Source organism: Triturus cristatus, chromosome 6 (assembly GCF_964204655.1).
Source record: "Triturus cristatus chromosome 6, aTriCri1.1, whole genome shotgun sequence".
Classification (NCBI taxonomy): Eukaryota; Metazoa; Chordata; class Amphibia; order Caudata; family Salamandridae; genus Triturus; species Triturus cristatus.
This window is the reverse complement of record NC_140589.1, coordinates 1,125,714,784-1,125,734,260: the sequence shown is the minus strand read 5'-3', so window position 1 is coordinate 1,125,734,260 and position 19,477 is coordinate 1,125,714,784. Positions and strand designations below refer to the sequence as shown.

Genomic DNA, 19,477 nt, shown 5'->3' with positions numbered 1-19,477 from the left:
AACTGGGGCGCTCGCTGGGACTCCCAAGATGAACCTTAAAAAGCCATTTTCAATACGTTGAATTGATGTACACTCTTGGAAACCCCAAATGGCTGCCCCATAAACTGCTATGCTCACGCATTTTGCCTGATACATTTTTAATAGGATTTCAGGTGGCCTTTTCCCCAGTTTTCTTGTAAAATTTATTAAGGCCGCAATGGACTTCATGAAAAGTAAACTCCTGGCCTTAACAGCCGGAGTCCAAGAGCCGGTTCTATTAAAAAGGACACCCAGGTAACTAAACGAGTTGATGGTTTCCACCCTATTCCCCCCCGCCTGGTAGCTTCTATCGTTATTTTTCTTTCTCCTGCATGACATAACAAAGCTTTTCTTTGCGTTCAGCTTTAAATCAAGCCTATCCATATAATTAGTGTAAAAGGAGAGCGCCCTCTGTAGGCCAACCTGGGTGCGGGCCATAAGTACCGCGTCATCAGCATAGAGGAGAGTGGCTATCAGGCGCGCATTTACCGTTGGTGGGTCCCTAGTGTGTGACACCAACTCCTGTTCCAGAGCGTTAGTATATAATGAGAACAGGAGTGGTGCCAAAACACAGCCTTGCCTTACGCCCCTCTCCACCTTGAATGGCGCAGTGCACTCACCCTTTGTTCCGTAACGGACTTTTGCAATGGCTCCAGAATATAACTGTCTTAAAAACTGGATTAAAACAGGGTCGACTTTTAATTCGTTAAGAACTTCCCACAGCTTATTGTGAATTACGCAGTCGAAGGCAGCTGTGAGGTCAACGAAAGCCAAATATAATTTCCCTGACTTTGCCTGCGTATATTTACCAATAAAAATGCTAAGGTTCAAAATCTGCTTGTTGGTTCCTAAGCCAGCTCTAAAACCATATTGGACGTCACTTCAAATACAGTTTTCTTCAGTCCAAGCTTGTAGTTGGTCTAAAACGATCCTGCCTGCTACCTTCATTAGAGAGTCCAGCAGAGATATTGGGCGGTAGCAAGCAGGATTCTCCCGCTCACCCCTTTTAAAAAAGGGACTATAATTGATTCAGACCAAGTATCTATAAATCCATTTTCGCAGCATGCTTGTAAAACCCTAGTTAAAATAGGGCCCCATACCTCCATATTTGACTTATAAAGATCAATTGGTATCCCATCAGGGCCGGGAGCCTTGCCACTCTTGCTTGCCTTTACTCCAGTATTAACATCTTGGAGTGAAATATGCAAGTGAATAGGCGTAGATTTCTGCTTTGCCCTCTCTAGTTCTTGACTCTGGTCTACTTCCTCTATACCTTTCTGTTTCGAGTAGACGTTTGTAAAAAAGTCTATCCAGGTTCTTTCCTCGATGGCCACCTCAATTGATGGGTCATCCAAATTATCATTTAGGAATGGGGCATTCACTGCCGCCCAGAATTTCAGGGTATCTTTACTCTCGGCAGCATCGCTGAGATTCTTCCACGCATTATCTTTCAACTCGTTCATCCTATTTTTCCTGGCTGCATTATACAACTTTCTACAGGTCCTGATCTCACTATTATCTCTTATCGCTCTATGTAGAGCGCGCTTTAAATTTGAATAGCTTTTAGTACAATTTTTGTCAAACCATCCCTTCCTAAAGTTACCTGTGCCTTTGCATTCCACTGACGTGTTCTTAACCGTCTCAGTAATACAATTAAAAGCTTTTAAAACATCATCATGTGTTGGGCTATCACTTAAACATATTAGAATTGAGTCTAATGCCTTTGTGACTATTTCTTTATTTAACTCTACTGAGTCCCAGCTAGTCCGGCGGATTGCATAACCAATTTTTCCTTCCCAGTTCTATATTCTGCACCCATGCTGTATTATTGCAAGTTTTCCTTAATGCACTATTTGAGATGACTATGTTCACGCTAATTGCCAAGTGGTCACTCATAACATTTTGGTGAATGTTATACCCCTTCACGTGACTTGCTTGGCAATTTGGCATAATAATAAAGTCAATAATTGATTTCGCACCTCTACCTATAAATGTGTAGCCAAAATCCACCTTAGGCATGCATAGGCGGTTTGAAAATCCAAAATCATGTTTAAACATGATATCATTAAACAACTCTCCTTTATCTGAGTGTTGGAAATGAATCGGGGGATCATCCTTATCCAAAGTTAAGCCACACTTCCCTATTTCAGCAAAAGGGCACAGGCTAATATTAAAGTCACCGCCCCAGATAGGAATGAAGTCAACATCATCTTTTAATTCTAAACCACTAATATCCTCACTCAGTTTCTCTTAATACGACTCCCAGCTGGGCCTTATCCACATTGTTATAAAAGTTAATTAGAGCCAATACACTGTTAGAATCCATGTATATTAGGACGATTTGATAATAGATATCAGCACTCACCATCTCAATATTACATGCCCCCAGCAAATTTCAGACATAGACACATAGCCCCCCTTTCGGGCGTCCACTAGGTGATTGAATTGCGGGTGTATGGTATGTTTTAAATCCATTAATGTGTACACTATTAATGACTCAGGTCTCTTGTAAGCACAGAACATCGAAGTTACTGATGAAGTTCAGCCAGATCGGGTCGTTCACTTTGTTCTTTAATCCTGTAACATTCCAGAAACAGATACTACATGCTCCTGCCCGATGGTCAGTTGTGTCCATAAGGAACCCCTCAGAAACATTATTCCTATTTGGGACGCTTTCCCTTTCATCCGCTTGCTCAACCTAAATCAAGTCCTGCATGATTGATACGCCTGGTTTTTCAGTGGTAAAAAGATTCATCTTCCTAGGCAGAGACCTATTAATTGGTTGTCATTCATTCTCGTCCAAGTGGTTAAGGGCCCAAATCTGTTTGATACTGCTAAATTATAGCAGAAGCCTTCCCTGTTCCAACCATGAGGACCATGATTTTCGGGGATATTTGTGGTTAACGAGCGATAAAAAAAAGTCTAGTTGGCGAACTTGGATACTAGCATCGGTTTGGTTTGAATGATATGTTCTTGCTAAGATTTTTCTAACCAGAGCTGGTGATCCTAACGAGAGCACTATGCAGTCTCCTTCATAAAGTTTACTGCTATTGCCTACCCAATCAATTCTCCTCACCATCTTGAATTCCCTAAAAAGTGCATTTGTTAAACCTGTCCTATTTCCCAACCAATTTATAGTTTTATTTCTCAGGGCGGGCCAAGTTTCTGTTGCTGCTAAGTCTAGTTTAGGAGCGTTAGCTAAGATGATAGTGTACGGTATAGCAGCCGGTGGAAGGTTGAATGTTTGAACTCTGTGCCTCGCCCCAGGGGCGTTATCCACCACCATATTTATATTTTACCCGCCCTTCCGTTTTTCACATGACTTGTGGCTTTCCACGCCCAATTCTTTGCGCCTAAGTGTCTTACCGTCTAATGTGGTGCTATTTAATGTAATTGCAGGTACATTTTGATACAAATCCTGGCAGCCACCCTGTTCACTTACAACTGATACTCTTTTATCAAGCCGGGGAGTTGCTTTTTTTAAAACTGCCTTTTCTGGATGTTCACAGGCACCTATTGACTTCTGGTTAACTGCATCCTTTTCTTGTAAGGCCTTGGACTGAGCCGCTATCACTTTATCCAGGCCTATTTCTATTTTGTACAGCCTGCTCACAAGAGTATTTATTGTTTGTGTAACAAACTCCTTTAGGTCTTTAATAACTGAATACAAATTTACCGATTCGCATATGGGTTCACTACAAGGCTTTTTCCCCCTCGGGGCACTTATAATGCCCACCTCCTTCTGCATTTTGTTTTTAACGCCCTGCAATTTCCCCAGTGGCTTTTTTGGGTGGGTTTTGGATAGTCTGGGAATGGAAGTAGAAGTCGGGTGGGTTACAACTACGTCTTCTACGATGTCATTTACTGACTTCAAATTGGTTAATTTACAGGTTTTATTTGGTGGAGGTAAAGGATCACTATCTATTGTCCCAACAGAAATCTTATCAGAAATATCCTGAATGCACCCATTTTCTTGTTGCACATGGATAACATTATCGGGGAGATCATTCTCTGCCACCCCTACATCACTTGGCACAGTGTTATCCGTTATCTTATGTTGTGGTAATATGGGGTCTATTGTTTCAATGTTTAGTGTTTCCTCCACAGAGTTAATCTGTCTTTCTATATCCCCGACAGCCCCTGTTAAATAATTCAACAGAGTCATATTAATCTTCCTATGCTTACTTGGAACTTTCGGTGTATGACTCGCCGCCAGAACACAACTCAATCAACCCAACAACCACCCCAAAAAACTGTTTGAAATTGTTAAACAATCGGGCAAGACACATAACAGCTCTGACCTTGGCGATGACCCACCATCATGAGACGAAATGGCGGCCTTCTTCACTGAGAAAACAAAAAGCATCAGTACTGACCTGAAGCAAAAAGGGCTATTCTCCTAATATCCGGGAGGCCTGCTCCAGATCACCATTAGTGGATCATTCCCTGCAGTATTGGCACCAGGAACAACGCCTTTTGGATCTCCTTTATTACCCTCAACGAAAGAGATGTTTACAACACTCTGCAGGGGATCAACCCATCTAACCATTTCACTGACCCGCTACAACCACCCATCTTCAAAGATATCAAGGACACCATCCTCCCCCTATGAACATAGATTGTCAATGCCTCGCTGTCGCACGGCACGATACCCGACTGCTTAACAGTAGCGCAGGTCTCCTCCATTCTAAAAAAACCTAATACAGACAGATCTGATCTTAATAACTTCCAGCCTATCTGCACCATCCCCACACTGGTTAAGCTGCTGGAAACATTCCTGCAGATGCAACTTTGTCCACACATGGATTATTTCCAACTTCTGGACCAACATCAATCCGGGTTTCGAAGAGGTCACAGCACAGAATCTGCTCTCACTCACATTATAGATGACACCTTGTAAATTCTAGACGACAGTGAATCATGCCTCCTGATTCTCCTTGACCTTTCTTAAGCTTCTGACACGGTTAACCACGACAATCTCTTATCCATCCTTGAACACAGGATGGGCTTTTCAGGTCCGGTATTGCGATGGTTTACTTCCTTCCTCCACAATAGATCACAAAAAGACAAGGTAAATCAATCCATATCCCAACCCTCCTTAGTTTCTATGGGGGTTCCACAGGGGTCTGCTCTAACACCGATCCCCTTCAATTTGTTCCTAGAACCTTTGGCAAATGCTCTGAACACCGCGAACATCCTCTTCCATATGTATGCGGATGACCCTCAACTTTATCTGAAAATCACATCCCTTGAAGACTTCATCTCACTCAACTCTACCCTTATGGATACTCAAAACTAGCTAACTGACAACCAACTCATGCTCAACACCTCCAAAACAGAATTCCTTCTCATCGCTTGGCCTAATCACACCCTCAAGATCGACCACTGGCTGAAATATTTTATGGCCTTCAACTGCACTCCTCACGTTATTGATTCTGCGAAATCCCTCGGAATCACACTTGATAAGCACTTGAACATGCAGAATCATATTAGCAATTTAAGCAAGGGGGCTAAACACCAGATAAACACACTAAGGAACCTAAAACCATTCCTTTCACAAGAGGACCTAAAGATGGCGGTTCAAGCTCTGGTACTGCCTAGGCTAGACTATGGTAGCTCCACGCTCTGTGGACTTCCCAAATATAACTTGGCCCCACTAAGAGACTCAATTAATGTTGCAGCTAGACTTATCACTGGTTCAAAAAGAAACAAGCACATCATCCCCAGCCCTTAAATCCCTAAACTGGCTGCCATTTGAGGTTAGAATAAAGCTAAAGGTAGCCTGCATGACCCACAAAGCCCTACATCTCAAGACTCCCACTTATCTACCTCAAAGATTAGAACTATCTGAAGGTTGCAGACAGTCAAGAAGTGCAAGTTCAATGCTCTTAAAACCACAGATCTTCCACAAAATGAGAAAGTCAAAGAGCCTTCTCAGGTGCTGCCCCAAAGATTTGGAACTCTCTTCAACCGGAAATACGACAAATTTCTTGCTCTACTACATTCAAAAAGGAAGTTAAAAAAATCCTAATGTCTAAGATTTTGCCATAAAACAGCCCTGGCCACATTGCTCATTGAATGCCCCCTGATTGACGAGTAGACTGATGGGACAACTTTGAATCCCAGCATTCCCCTGCCATGCTCATTTATGTAGTGAATATTATCAAATATTCTTCTCCATGGTCTGTTTCCGCCCTATCTTAACTGTGATGCACGACTATCTTGTTGTTTTATGCATATTCATGTATTACCTATCCTAATTGTAAAGCGCCTGGGTCACGTTTGCGCTATAGACAACTTTCAAAATAAATAAAAATAAAATAAGAGAGTTGTCCATAACCTCAAAGTCACAAGATGTAGTCCGGGCAGGGTCTACTCTGCCTTCAATTCATCTGAGGTCAAGGAAATAATTTCTTTTGATAGTGCGTCGACATACGGTGTTAAAGATATGGATGACCCATTCCTGAGCGCTCCTTTTACAAGATAAAGTGTTCAGTATATGCAGTCTTTGTTCGCTTTGTGTGGAATAAAGTACAAATGACATTAGCTTTAGTGGTGATCAAATGGATGCTTGACGGTTATAAATATTGCATTATAAAACTGAACAGAGAACTGTTCTACATTTAAAATTACGTGGGTAGCGAAGGGGGGCAGGGGGAGGGGTGCTGGAGGTGGGTCTAAAAAGAAGTGATAAGCCCAGGATAGCTGCCACACTGCCAGCTAATTACAATGCCTTCGGCTAGTCCCAGTCTTATAGGCAAGTTCACCTTGCATTCTGGGTTGTTTTAGGGCTGTTTGCACACCGCTGCGTAGCAAAAAGGGTCTACTTCAAATATATACAAGATTACATGGAGACAACTGCTTTGTTGTGTTCGCAAAGAAACGCCATCCTGAATCACAAAAACAACACTGAAATGCCACACAAACACACTGATAACATAAAACTGTCACAAAGAGTCACCCTCAAGACTTGGCAGCTACGAACTAAACTATGAGCCAATACCAGCGGGATATGGTTTATAATAAGGTTAATTTATATGTATTGAACAGCAACTCTGCTGCCAGATAAGCAACCGAAGAAACAGAGCTTATATTAGGAGATAAAGCAAGCTGCCTTAAAATGGATCTTTTAAAACTAAATTAACGCTTGATCTGGAACCTAGAGGTGAGCTTAACTTATCTGCCTTGAGGGAAGCAAAAATATCTAACTCTACTGTGTTCTCGTCACATATTCCGTGCAATAAACTCCGGAAAGAAACTCGAACTGAAGTCTGACACTAAAATCCTATCGGTGCCCTTTTTAGTAGTGCATTAATAGTGATTAATCGCTGTTTTGGTACAGATATTTAAATCTGTGATTTCCGTATCGAACAAGACACTGATATATAACTTCAAAGTCGAGGACACTGATATTCTGATGGGTGCATAGATCATGCAACTTTAGGTTTACAGTGTACACAAAAGGGTATTGCTGACAAAACTATAAAATCATTTTTGTTAATGAAAATACAAGGACATAAAACATCACTTATACATTTTTAAATAATATTTAAGATAATAATTTATAGTATCCGAAGACTGTCACAGAAAAGGTGTCAGTCAAGACATGCAATAGTGGGTAGAAAGAACATGTTTGGCTTTTGTGCCTGAAATCAGGTGTACAAAGAAATCAACAATGTCAAAAACTGGCTTTGCTAAAGATCAAGGTTGGTATTTCAATTAAAACAAATAAGCTATGTAAATTGAGACAATGATATCATCTTATTTGATTTGTAAATTTCAAAGGAATGGTATAGATTAATTCATTCTTTTTAGGTGTTAGTGTGGTCAGAGAAAATAGTGTTTCTTTCTATTTAATAAATAAAAATCGGTCCCACCTTTAGTTTGTTAAAATTTATGCAATAAGAATGTTTCACTTTTACCAAAATATAAAAATGAATATGGCAAATATTCATACAAAATAATGACCAAAAAACCCAACAATTAAATGACATAGAAAAAAACAAGTCAAGGAAGCATCAAGAGTAAATCTGACACAAAATCACATTAGCGCCTATACACAGTGCCCATTTACAAACAGCATGAAGGCATGTTCCAAAACCATTTCGATATCTTCTTACCTGATACAAGCAACTGACAAACAAAATTTCGGACTCCTGATAAGAATTGCTTCTCAGAGAATGTCTCATTGGCAACATTTAAGAGATACTGGCAGACTAGCTAAAAGAAGCAACATAAAATGATCATTGTTATTGCTTTAGAGGTCTGCAACTGGATTACGCCCATAACATATGTTTAACCGAAGAAAGTTACATCTTAATTATAAACTCTACTCAGATACGTAATCTCTACAAGAATAACACTACAACCCACTGAGTCTTATAATGGAATACAGAACATATATATTTAAGCTTCTGTGTACATTAGCATCAACAGCAAATGATATACCTTTTAAACGGTGTGTACAGCAGGGAAAACATTGAGCCTGGACCATTTACACGCTATTGGGAATTCTTTGTCCACATAACGTGGGGTGTAGTGAGCTTGTCATGTATATAGAGATGTCTCAACCAGGAGAAGAAAGGGTTTACTTTCTTTTCCTCACCCTATAATAAAGATGATATCCTTGTCCATGGCACTATAATCAAGTACTATACCACTGCACTCAGATTATGCCACAACATACACTGAATGGGTGCAAGCCAATACTATTGTGCCAAGATAAAAATTATAAAGTACAACAATTTCGACTAAATAGGGAACATATCATTCGTTATCTAAGGAAAGAAGTAGCCAACTATGTTAATTTCAATACAGGCACCACCCCAGCTAGTGTCATATGAGGCCATCTCAAACTGTATACTAGGGGAATTTCACAAGCCATTTTGATATAAATAGTACAAGTCTCTCAATATTAAATTAGAGAAATTAAGAGAAGAATTAGGAGTGGCGTGGTTAGCAGCGCAAGATAGCAGGCACCTTTCTTTAGTGCCCCATGCCAGCACAGAACATCAACATAATACTGCAACCAGAAACACGTCGCAATCTGTATGGACATTAAATGTGGTGGCTGGTTGGCAGTAAACGCAGGTATAACCGCTGAAAACACTTTGAGCCTTTCTCTCTGCTCCAAGGATCTGGTCCGTCCAGCAGCCATTCAGTCCTCTGTGAACAATGCAGCAGGGATGAACCTGGTACTCCTGTCCTTTACAACAAGGAGGCAGAAGCGGAAGGGACAGGGGCAGTACCCAGACTGCTTGGTAGTCTGGTCCTGAAGACCAGGAGAGCACGCTTTGGCAAGGTGAGGAACTTGGCCCCCACTACTCCCCAAGGCAGAGACATTTGCTAGTCTGGGAGGGCTGAGTCTGGAGCATTAGAGACCACAGGGCCCTGAAGATTGAGCACAGACTGTGGCCCTAGGAAAAGTGACACCAGAATAAGGCTCCGATAACGGGGTAGAAAGGCCTAGCCAAAGAAGCCTCTGCACAGCTGCCATATGCCTCAGGATCATTGGTGAGGGAAGAAGCTATAACTGAAGGGGTTAAACCACTAGAGCCAGGCGGGAGGGCAGGGGGTGGGCCGTCACAGAAGCAAGACACAGGCTACCTAGAAGAATCATGAAAGGGCAGAGGGCCGGCCCGGAGGAGTACCCAAAAGCCCAGTAGGAGGCTGGAGCAGTACTTCAGCACAGCGGCACACTGATAGCCCAGGCGGGAGGCTTGTGACTCATAAGAGGCTGAGGGAATGAAGGCTGACGCACCGCTGCCTGCATGGTCCAGGGACACTGAGGCAGGGAAAGAAGAAAATGGGCGGACGATGAGTGAGTTGGATGGCCTTCATCTGAACACCATGGGGTGTTTCCTTTAATTGAGGACTGCACTGATGGTGAGGGGCTGTCCCTTACCTCAGTGCGGTTCTGCAGAACGAAGACCCAGGTCGCCATCATACCAATGAACCCTCAGGTGCTTAGAAGTCATGTACCGAAAGGAGACAACAGTAATAGCTATAGCAAAGTATTTGGATAGCAAAGCGGTAAAAGGTGTCAGGGGGACTGATGACCAGAGGCTACCAGCACACATTGATCTCCCTCAATGCCACGTGTCCAGTGGAGAGGCTGCTCATCTCCTGGGTTTAATAGGACTGCATACCAGCAGTGAGAAGGCCTGGATTTCCCCCAGACTTACTTGACTGTACATGCTGCCCGAGAGGTGGGGTCTGGCGGTTAGAACATTCTTTCAGCGAGTGTGCACCAAAGAATCTGTTACCTCAGAGAGAGCGAAGACAACAGCAAACACGATTAAGGCCAAGGACAAAGCCTTCCCCAAGCAAGGGAAGTTCGACATTGTAGGAAGCTGGCTCTGTATATACTATACCAAAATGAGGTATAGTGTGCAGAGTCCAAGAAGTCCAGAGGTATAACAGAGGCTCAATTAGGCAAGTATAACAGCTCTCTTTGTGGGGTGCAGAGTGCAAAACAGTGCAGGGGGGTGCAGAGTGCAAAACAGACATTGGAGGCCCTGTGTTTCCCAATGGAGATCTTCAGTTTCACAAAGCTGCTGCAAGCTCTGGCAGGCAGACTTCCTTAAGGCAACCACCGTCTGTAGAGGTAAGTTAGGATCTTGGGGGATGGCTGGACACCATTGGTTGGGCCACCCAAGGACCCACGGACTCCGAAAGGCTCAGTAACAAAGGTGGTGGTTCTGCAACGCCCTCGAGGCCTGACCTGTCCTCTCAGCAAGTTTGAGGCCAGAATCCCTCATCGGAACTGCTGGAACAGAACCCCTGTGCACTGCGTTGACTTGCCCTTGCCAAGGCTTGTTGGCTATGTACTGCAGAGATCTTCCTTCGGGCCAGAAGAATCTCCAGCATCTCTCCCTGCCAAGATCTTCGTCCTCACCGCATCCTCTGCACTATGGTACTGCATCTTTGGTGAGCTGCTCGAGGTCCTCTTGCTACTCGAGTGCCTTTGGCCTGTGGGTCCTCTTGAGGGTCTTCTTTGGCTTTTGTGGGCTGCCCTGCTTGCTCAGGGCCTGCTCTAACTCTCCTGCAATTGACGAGTCCCTTGGAACTTGCTGGTCACAACATTGCACCTTTTTCATTTACCACGCCTGTTGCTACTGCCAAGGCTTGTTGGTGCTCCCACCAAACACCTACCCCCTGGTTCTTGACCTCCGACAGCTCGTGAATGTCTCCTGGTCTTCCACAGTGTCTCCTGGTCGTCACAGCTGCAGCGACAAGGTCACCCTCATTAATTCTGCATCTTCTGTCATCGGTGGTCATTGCTCTTCTGTGCCTCCTGTTCACCTCCGAGTGGCATAGACTCTGTCCCCTCTGCTTGCAGGATCTTCTCTTCAAGAATCCATCCTTGGATTCAACCAGACTCTTTCACATTCTTTGCCAGCTGCATCTTTCCTGAAGCCCTCCATTGTGGTCTACAGCGGTTTCCGACGTCACTACACACCTATGCACCTGGCTTCCCTGTTGTAGGTATCCTGGTTCCTGGGGCATCCACGGGTGTGGTGACTCTCCAACCTTCTGCCTTCCACGGGGTTTCTTAAGGGTCCACTGAGAATGGTCCTTCTTGAAAACTGCAATCGCGAATTTCCCATTAACTTGTATTGAGTATGCAGCTGTGTTTCCACTCTGCACACAGCCTCCGTGTGGGGATCATGGGTACTTGCTTCGGGTGGTTCCTTGTGCCCCCAGTTCTTCTGAGTCTTCTGGTCCAAGTCCTGACTTCGGTTGCAGTTCACATTCAACTTCTTTAGTATATGGTTTGGTCTCCCCCTGGAGACCACTGTGTATTTGTGCTTAATTACCTGTTTATATTTGAAATATTTTGTGTATTGTGTTGATATCTCCTGATAGGAGATATAAATATACTTATTTTTATAACTACACTGTGCGGTTGTTTTTGTTTAACCTGCACTAGCTGATTAGTTCTGGTAAAAGAAGCTGCTCAACACTCCTTCTGGACTAAGCCTGAAGGCTCCTCTCCACAGCTACCACTTAGAGAGCTTTCTATGATTCTCTAAGACCACTATAATCACCATAAGAGTTGTCTGGATTAGTGCAAGGTGCTTCACTTAAATAAGTGTGCACCATATACAAAGTGTAGGAAAGTGCCCCCTTTTGCATGGTTACCCCCACTTTTTGCCTGACATCTGATGCAACCCGACATGATGTGCCCTGAGTCCCTGCCAATCAGGTTCCCAGGGCTGGTGTTCTTTCCCAAGGCTGTATCTTTGTATCCACAATAGGCACATCCCTGGCCATAAGTAAGCCCCTTGTAAAAAGGTACCATGGGTAATAAGGGCACTGTGACCAAGGAAGAACTCTAAAGGCTGCAGCACCTATTGTGCCACCCTTACTGGCCCTGCACCATACCTCACACACACTGCCACTGCAGGCTGGGTATTTTGGTACAGAGTCGACATGGCACACATCCCTGAGTGCCATGCCTGCAATCCACTGCCTAAGGCCTAGGTAAGTCACCCCTCTAGAGGGGTGCACTAGCCCTAAGGTGAGGATGCAGATGCATGAGCACTCTACCCCTACAGTGTCTAAATCCATTCTTAGACATTGTAAGTGTAGTAAAGCCATAAAGAGTATATGGTCTGGGAGTTTATCACTACGAACTCAACAGCTCCATAATGGCTGTACTAAAAAATGGGAAGTTTGGCAGCAAGCTTATCAGTACATTAAACCCACACTGATGCCAGTGTGGGATTTAATCTAAAATGCACTCTGAGGGCATCTTCGAGATTCCCCCTGAAAATCGACCAGCCCTGGTGTGGTTCCTGAATGGCTGCCCACCCTTTGCCACCACCAGACAGGTTTCTGGACCCCTGGGTAGAGAGACTCCGCTCTCTGGGTCCAGAAATAAAGCCCATCCTGGGCAGAGGTGTCCTGCCTCCCCCCCCAGGATGGGCTGGGTCCACGAAAGGAAAAGCTTCAAAGGACTGCTGCCTTTGGACGCTGTCACTGCCTTTTTGCTCCCCCAAGCAACTGGCTCCCACCGGTTCTGGCCCTCACTTTGGGCAGGAGACTCAGCAGGAAATCCAAGCTAGGAAGAGAGGTGTGCCCACCTTTGTCAACCCCACCCCTCAGTCAGGTGGGGGAGGCGAGGTGAAGCACACATCTCAGTTCCCTCCATCTTGAAGATTAGAGGAATCACCCAATTGGGAAGAGGCTCATGGCCCCCACTGGTGGGTGGCATAATAGGGGGAGTACCCACCCCAAGGAAGGGACCCATTGTTCCCGACCTGCACAACCATTTAACGCCCCTAAATTTAGAATTTAGGGGCGACACTGAACCTTGCCTCCTCAGATTCAAGGATGAAAGAAGGACCGAAGAGCCGTGCTGACCCGGAAGGAGAAGAGGATACCAACTGCCTTGGCCCCAGCCCTACCAGCCTGTCTCATCTACGACCTGCCTACAGCAAGAAGCCTGGCGAGTCTAGCAGCCAACAACCACCAGAGCCCGGAGGACCTGCCCTGCAACCTTCCAACAGACTGTCTCCCATGAGCACTGAATTTGCTCAACCAAATACTCACCTCCAGATTCCGGATTCTGGTAACTCCGATATTCTGCACCACGGCCTGACTTTAAGTGGCCCAACACCCCAAGGAGGTTTCCCCAACAATCCTGACATGGGATCTGGTGATCCCCGACCTCCCACAAGCCTCAAGCAGACACCTGCAGCCTTAACCTGAAGGGTCCCCCAGACAGCGACTGGAGCTGGTAAGAAAACCCAATGCCGGAGGTCACCCCTGCACCCGACGCCCAACGGCCTCCCTGCATGAGCCTGCAGCATCTTTGCAAAACCGAAGATGTCCATTGGGAAACACAGGGTCCCCGACGTCAGTTTTGCAACCTGTACCCAACCGCCCCAGTGCCGCTGGCAGTGCAGCTTCTGTGCTTGCCCCTGCAGTGCTGACTTTAACCCTAGAAGCTTTGCTCCCAAAGTCGAGTGGCCTGCGCTTCAGCAGTCCCTAAACGAAGGCCCCCAGTGCCGCTGGTGATGCAACTTGAGTGCCCATGTAGACCTTGGGGAACCTTGGTCCTAACCCCCAAAGCTCATACTCGTAAGTCAAGTACTTACCTTCAAAACGATAACCATTTTTCTCCCATAAGAAACAATGTTATAAGGGTTTGGGCCTAAAATTGTTCTACATGTGGAACTGTTAATGTATGGAGAAGAGTGAACTCAATTGCAAAGTATAAAAAGTCGCTCCTACCTTGTATGTAGAGATCCTAAAGTGTGGTATCTAAGCATACCACCCCCAGTACTCAAAGTAATCCAGAAGTAAAGAAAAAGTAATATCTTTGGAATTAAAAATGTTTTCAAAGTATTTACCAACCTGTAACAATTGTAACTTCAAGCACAAGTGCATTAACTTGAACAGTCTTGCATTTTGAAAGTATATATCACTTACCTGTGCCAATTCCTGCTTGGTTCTAAAATAAAACATAAGTAGATCTTTTTTATAATTACCTAATTGTTCTGGATTCTGTCTCTGTGTGTGTATCAGTTCTTGATTGAGTGAATACAATAAATGCTTAACACACCCTCTGGATAAGCCTAACTGCTCACCCACACTACCACAAAGAGAGCTGTTAGTACTTACCTAAGTTAGCCTCTGCTATACCTCTAGGCACTCCCTGGACTTTGTGCACACTATACATAATTATGGTATAGTATATACAAAGGCAGCTTTCTACACTACTCCTACAGGCGGGTTCTAATCCCCCTGTAAGAAATCAAAATTTCTTGCAAATGACAGTGCGTGCACTGTTCCAGGCAAGATTTAAAATGGGTTAAATGAAGCAGAACATTGGTGGCCTCGGGGGCAATACTAGCAAAGTAAGTGGACTGACAATACATTTGCTATGGCCACAGGCATTTCTCATTACCAGTTGGCTTAGAGACATGGAGAAATGGCGGTAGTTGAAGATACTTGGATGAAACTTACTAGCAGGGATGAAAAATGAATGGAAGACCTAGCTGATTAGGCTGCAGTATTGCAGGACTAAACTGATCCACTAGATTCTAGACTACCGCCTGCATGGAAATGTCACATGAAGGAGAGAACTGAAAGGGGTTGATGTATGCTATGTGTAGATAGCCACTGAGCATTCCCTGCAATACTAAAACACAGACACCCCGAATGATCAGCTTGCTCGATGTTCACACAGCTTAGCTACTTTGTCAGAATAAAAGGCATGAAAAACTAGGGTATTGTAGAGTTGACTTTCTCAATGGTTATTGTGGTGATACTGGGGGAAAGCAGAACATAGTGTTGATGACAATAATAATGTATTCTTGAGGAGGATACTATAGAGTTACTGCAACGGGGGACGACTAAGGCGATTGTTTATTCTCACTTTATACATTAATATATCTATGGTTTTGGATGTACTAATCTATGGACCGTGCTGCTATACTTGACTATGGTTGATTGCAGAATCATTAAATGTGTAATGTACATGGCAAAAAAGTATAATGCTGTATCTCATATTGCTGTTATGGACAATATAAAATAACAATGAAAAGATCAAACAAAATAATGTATTCTTGAGTGCACAGACAGTTAATGAAGACATGTCACCTTGTTAATTTTGAAATCTATACCCAACGACATCACAGAAAAACAAAACTTTGTACACAACTGATGCAATGATTGTTTTTCCTGCACTTTTTACCTATATATGAGGAAAGTTATAAGTTCATGTATGACTGCTATTGACTGAAATTCAATAAGTATATCTTTAAAAATATGGAATTTAACAAACAATTGTGCATGCTAAAACAACAAGTGTACGCATTGGCACCTTTTCCCATCCTTTATGAAGCATCATGTACAGGGCAAAGACACGGAGTACAGTCTGAGAAGTGTAAAAATTAGGGCAACCATCATAGTAAAGGGCAAACAAATCAGCGGTACAAAAAAAAAGTAATGTACGGCTGCATACTTGTGAGAAATGTAAACAATCAGAATTGTGAAACAGATATTTTGCCATTCTCAATTATATAATACATTCTTTAAAAAACATACCTGATAACCTTCGATGAAGGGCCTGAACATGGCTGATAAGAATGATACCACAGCACCCCCTTCCTTTTTTATTATTATTTCTTGTGGAGTGATGTTAACTGCATTATTTTTACTGAGTAGGAAGCAACCTTCATCAAAGTCCTGTCAAAAACACTGTAATTAGTGAAGTGATCATGGGTCCGAAGCTTCTTAAAGTTTTGACAATGAGACGAAAACCCAGAACATAGTAAATTCTATAGAAGTAGACTATTTGAAGACTAATTTAATAGTAGTATGAGCTATACCATGTTCCCCCAAATGGCGGATCACCATGATACAGCAAAGACCTTTCACCAGTTTTCGATGGGCAGTTATTTGTTTCATCCATACCAATTTGATAAGCTAGCACCATTTACACCAAAAGGTCTTGCTGTGCTAAACATCAAGTAAAAAATTATAAATTCCAGCAGTTTTAGGCAAGCATCTAAGTTCAGCATCTTGGTTAGGGTATGAATCGATGGGAGATTAGAAGGATTGGGTAAGAGTGCTTTATATTAAAAGTGAAAGGGAATAAAACAATATCATCCCGCTAAACATGCTACCCCCCCTTGGACTGTTTTATAATTGTTATATCTGATATATTGTAATGGTTCTTTTGGTCATTCTTTGTTAATTTCTTTGCTCTTGAAAGTTTTATTCTTTGCAAAAAACACTATACCTTGCAGAAATAGTTATATGTTGTATACTGTAGAATAAAATAATTTTGGAATTTAAAATATGCTCCATAGTCGAATTAGACAGTTATCACTTCACAACTTAAATCCACTAGACGGATTCACAAAGCCCATCTATGAGGCAGTCTTGAAATTGGGAATAGATTTGCAATTGTTGAATATACCTTAAAATACGTAATAAACAGGAAACAAGGATGTAAATCATTATTTGAGAACAACTAATCTGGACTCGGAATATTTATGCAGCATGTACGAGACATATTTGGACACATTTACAGCAAGCGGTGGACCATGGAAAAACCAAGCTCTTTTTATATGTTAAAAACACTAAGTTACATTCAGGTTTGGCTAATAACATTTTTTTAAAGGTTAGGAAATATGAAATTCCTGTCAAGAACAGACAGATCGTGGCCATATCAGTCCTTGTTTTATTACAGGTAGGTTTTGCCAGTGTACAGGTGTAAAATACTACGAACATTATTTCTAAAATGCGGGGTTCACAAATTAAGGAAGCACTATCAGTAATGCACAAGGATGAACATATATTTGACCTTATTAAATTATTTCAAATTTTAAACTAGCTACATTTTAAAACTGTATGCATTTACTTGTGGATAAATCTAAAATACTGAAATGTGTTGATTTTAAATTTGGTCTCATCTTCTTAAAGGTCTGTTAAAATGTTCTTAGTAAACCTGACTTGATACTTTTTACCAAAGAACTCTTTAAAAACTATCCCAAACAGTACGCATAGAGTCCAAGAACATGCAGTATGGATGCAGTCATTTAAAGTTCATTCAATAGTGAAATCTTCAACATCCTTTCGATAGTTACAATGTAGAAATATTGGTACATATAATAGATCAAAGGCAGCTGACATGTATTTCATCTACTTTACTTTTTCAAGGCTGATCTGCTAATATATATCAAGAACGAAGTAATGCGAAAAAATAATTCCCCATGTTGTGGCAATCCTACTATTGTGGTCGGTACACTTCTGTGAAAGTTTGTGGCAGGCTAGTATTAGGCATAACCTCCATGTATATCCATCAAGCAAAGGCACGATAAGCCTGCTCTTACAGTGTCTGTAAATGCCGCAACAATCGGCGAAGTGCTATTATTAAACATGGCTTGATAGTTATACTGAAGGCACCATCATAAGCAATCTGGAACCTACAATTCAGGGTCTGACATTTATGCTCTCCTTTATCAGTTGAAATAGCCAGCATAACTAGCCTTGCGTAATGTGAAATTACGGCCTTATGATTTTGCCATTATAATTCAAATAACTTTCTTTTAAACTTTAATTTTCTTGTGTCTTAAAGTGCAAATCAATTATGTAATTGGCTTGGATGCATTCTACATCAAATAGAATACAAATTACAGTTTTGATAAAAAGCTTGTCCCCAGTCATTTAAGAATTATGATCTTTCCCTTGCATGAAGAAGTTGCTTACGTCCAGTAACGCTTCTTTCTTGTGCCCACTCTAACCACAGCTTCCTTACTTGATGAAGTCCCCCAGCACCAAACTAGATCTGGAACTTTAAGTCTCAGCTAGACAGCGCTAACGCTGTCTCTTCGAGACATGTCGTATATACTTTGAAATGAAAAGCCCACTACTTTTCATTTGTTTCTTCGAGTGTCCTTTTAAAAGCATTGTTTCCAAGTGGTTAATCTTCCCTTTATGACCCTCCTTTTCGCGGATTGTTCCTTCCCATGGAGCATAGCCCAATTACTGTTACCCTTACACTTTTGTGCTTGTATGTTGGTTTTGGGGTACTATTTTTTCTTTTTGTCAAGCCACTTTCTAGAGAGCCTCTGAACTCTGCTCCCTCTGACCATCTGTTTGCTTCTTCCCTCTGCGTTGCCCCTCCCTTCCATTGCCATAGTGGCCTCCCACCCAGCACAATAAATAATCCAGAGGATTCCTTTGACCTGTCCTGCTTCATGAAATGCTTTGATTTCCACTGGGCAGTGTCTGGTGTCTTATCTCCGCCTGAACAGTGTATTTCACAGGGCTTTAAAAGACCTTTTGCATGCCTTTGTGAACTGGGTAAAGAGGCTTTGTTCGTTTTTTCACTGTTTCTTATTCTTCACACAGTCCTTGCGAGTGCACATTTTTCTTTTGTTGCTTTACTCGTTTGATTTTCCTTGTTAGGTTCTTGTTTCTCTCTTATTTTGCCCTGTTTATGTCTGGAAGTCCTAAAAAAAAAAAAAAGTGGGGGGACTAACCTAGTTAGGCAGTATGCAAGTGCCATCACAGCACGCAACATCACGGCTCATGAGATCACGGTGCACATGACATCACACATGGCATCACAGGAATTGACATCATAGAAAGTGGCATCACAAGCCACGACTTTACAGGAAGTGGCATCACAAGAAGTGACATCAGATCTAAAGCCCTCACATATATGTTTAGCAGGTCTATCATGTGTATGTTTGTGCGCATTGCGAGGATGATAGCACAGTGAGCTATGGAAGATATATGACTTCGACACCTTGCAATCTCCCAGTTTTATGTACCATATCCTGTACATTAATTTACAAAATTATATAATTTATTGTACATGTAATTTACATGTGTTGATGTAAAGCACTCTGACACCCTGCATTGGAATGAGTAGGGCTATACAAGAAAAAATAGGGGTACTTAAATTAATTCAATGCCTCATGGGAAGTAAGCT

The 19,477-nt window shown here is 42.6% G+C and overlaps 1 protein-coding gene across 4 annotated transcripts in view; it reads right to left on the bottom strand.

Moving 5' to 3' along the window:
• Window positions 1–19,477, bottom strand: part of GNPAT (glyceronephosphate O-acyltransferase) — a 654,210-nt gene that overhangs the window by 152,331 nt on the left and 482,402 nt on the right. For 3 of the 4 annotated variants that reach the window (XM_085612021.1, XM_085612023.1, XM_085612022.1), the window contains exons 12-13: window positions 16,078–16,218; window positions 8,139–8,238 (exon numbers count right to left, since the gene is read on the bottom strand). In XM_085612021.1, coding sequence (XP_085468147.1) covers window positions 8,139–8,238; window positions 16,078–16,218 — 241 coding nt within the window. The remainder of the gene's footprint in view (window positions 1–8,138; window positions 8,239–16,077; window positions 16,219–19,477) is intronic. The other variant, XM_085612024.1, reaches the window with a different exon arrangement.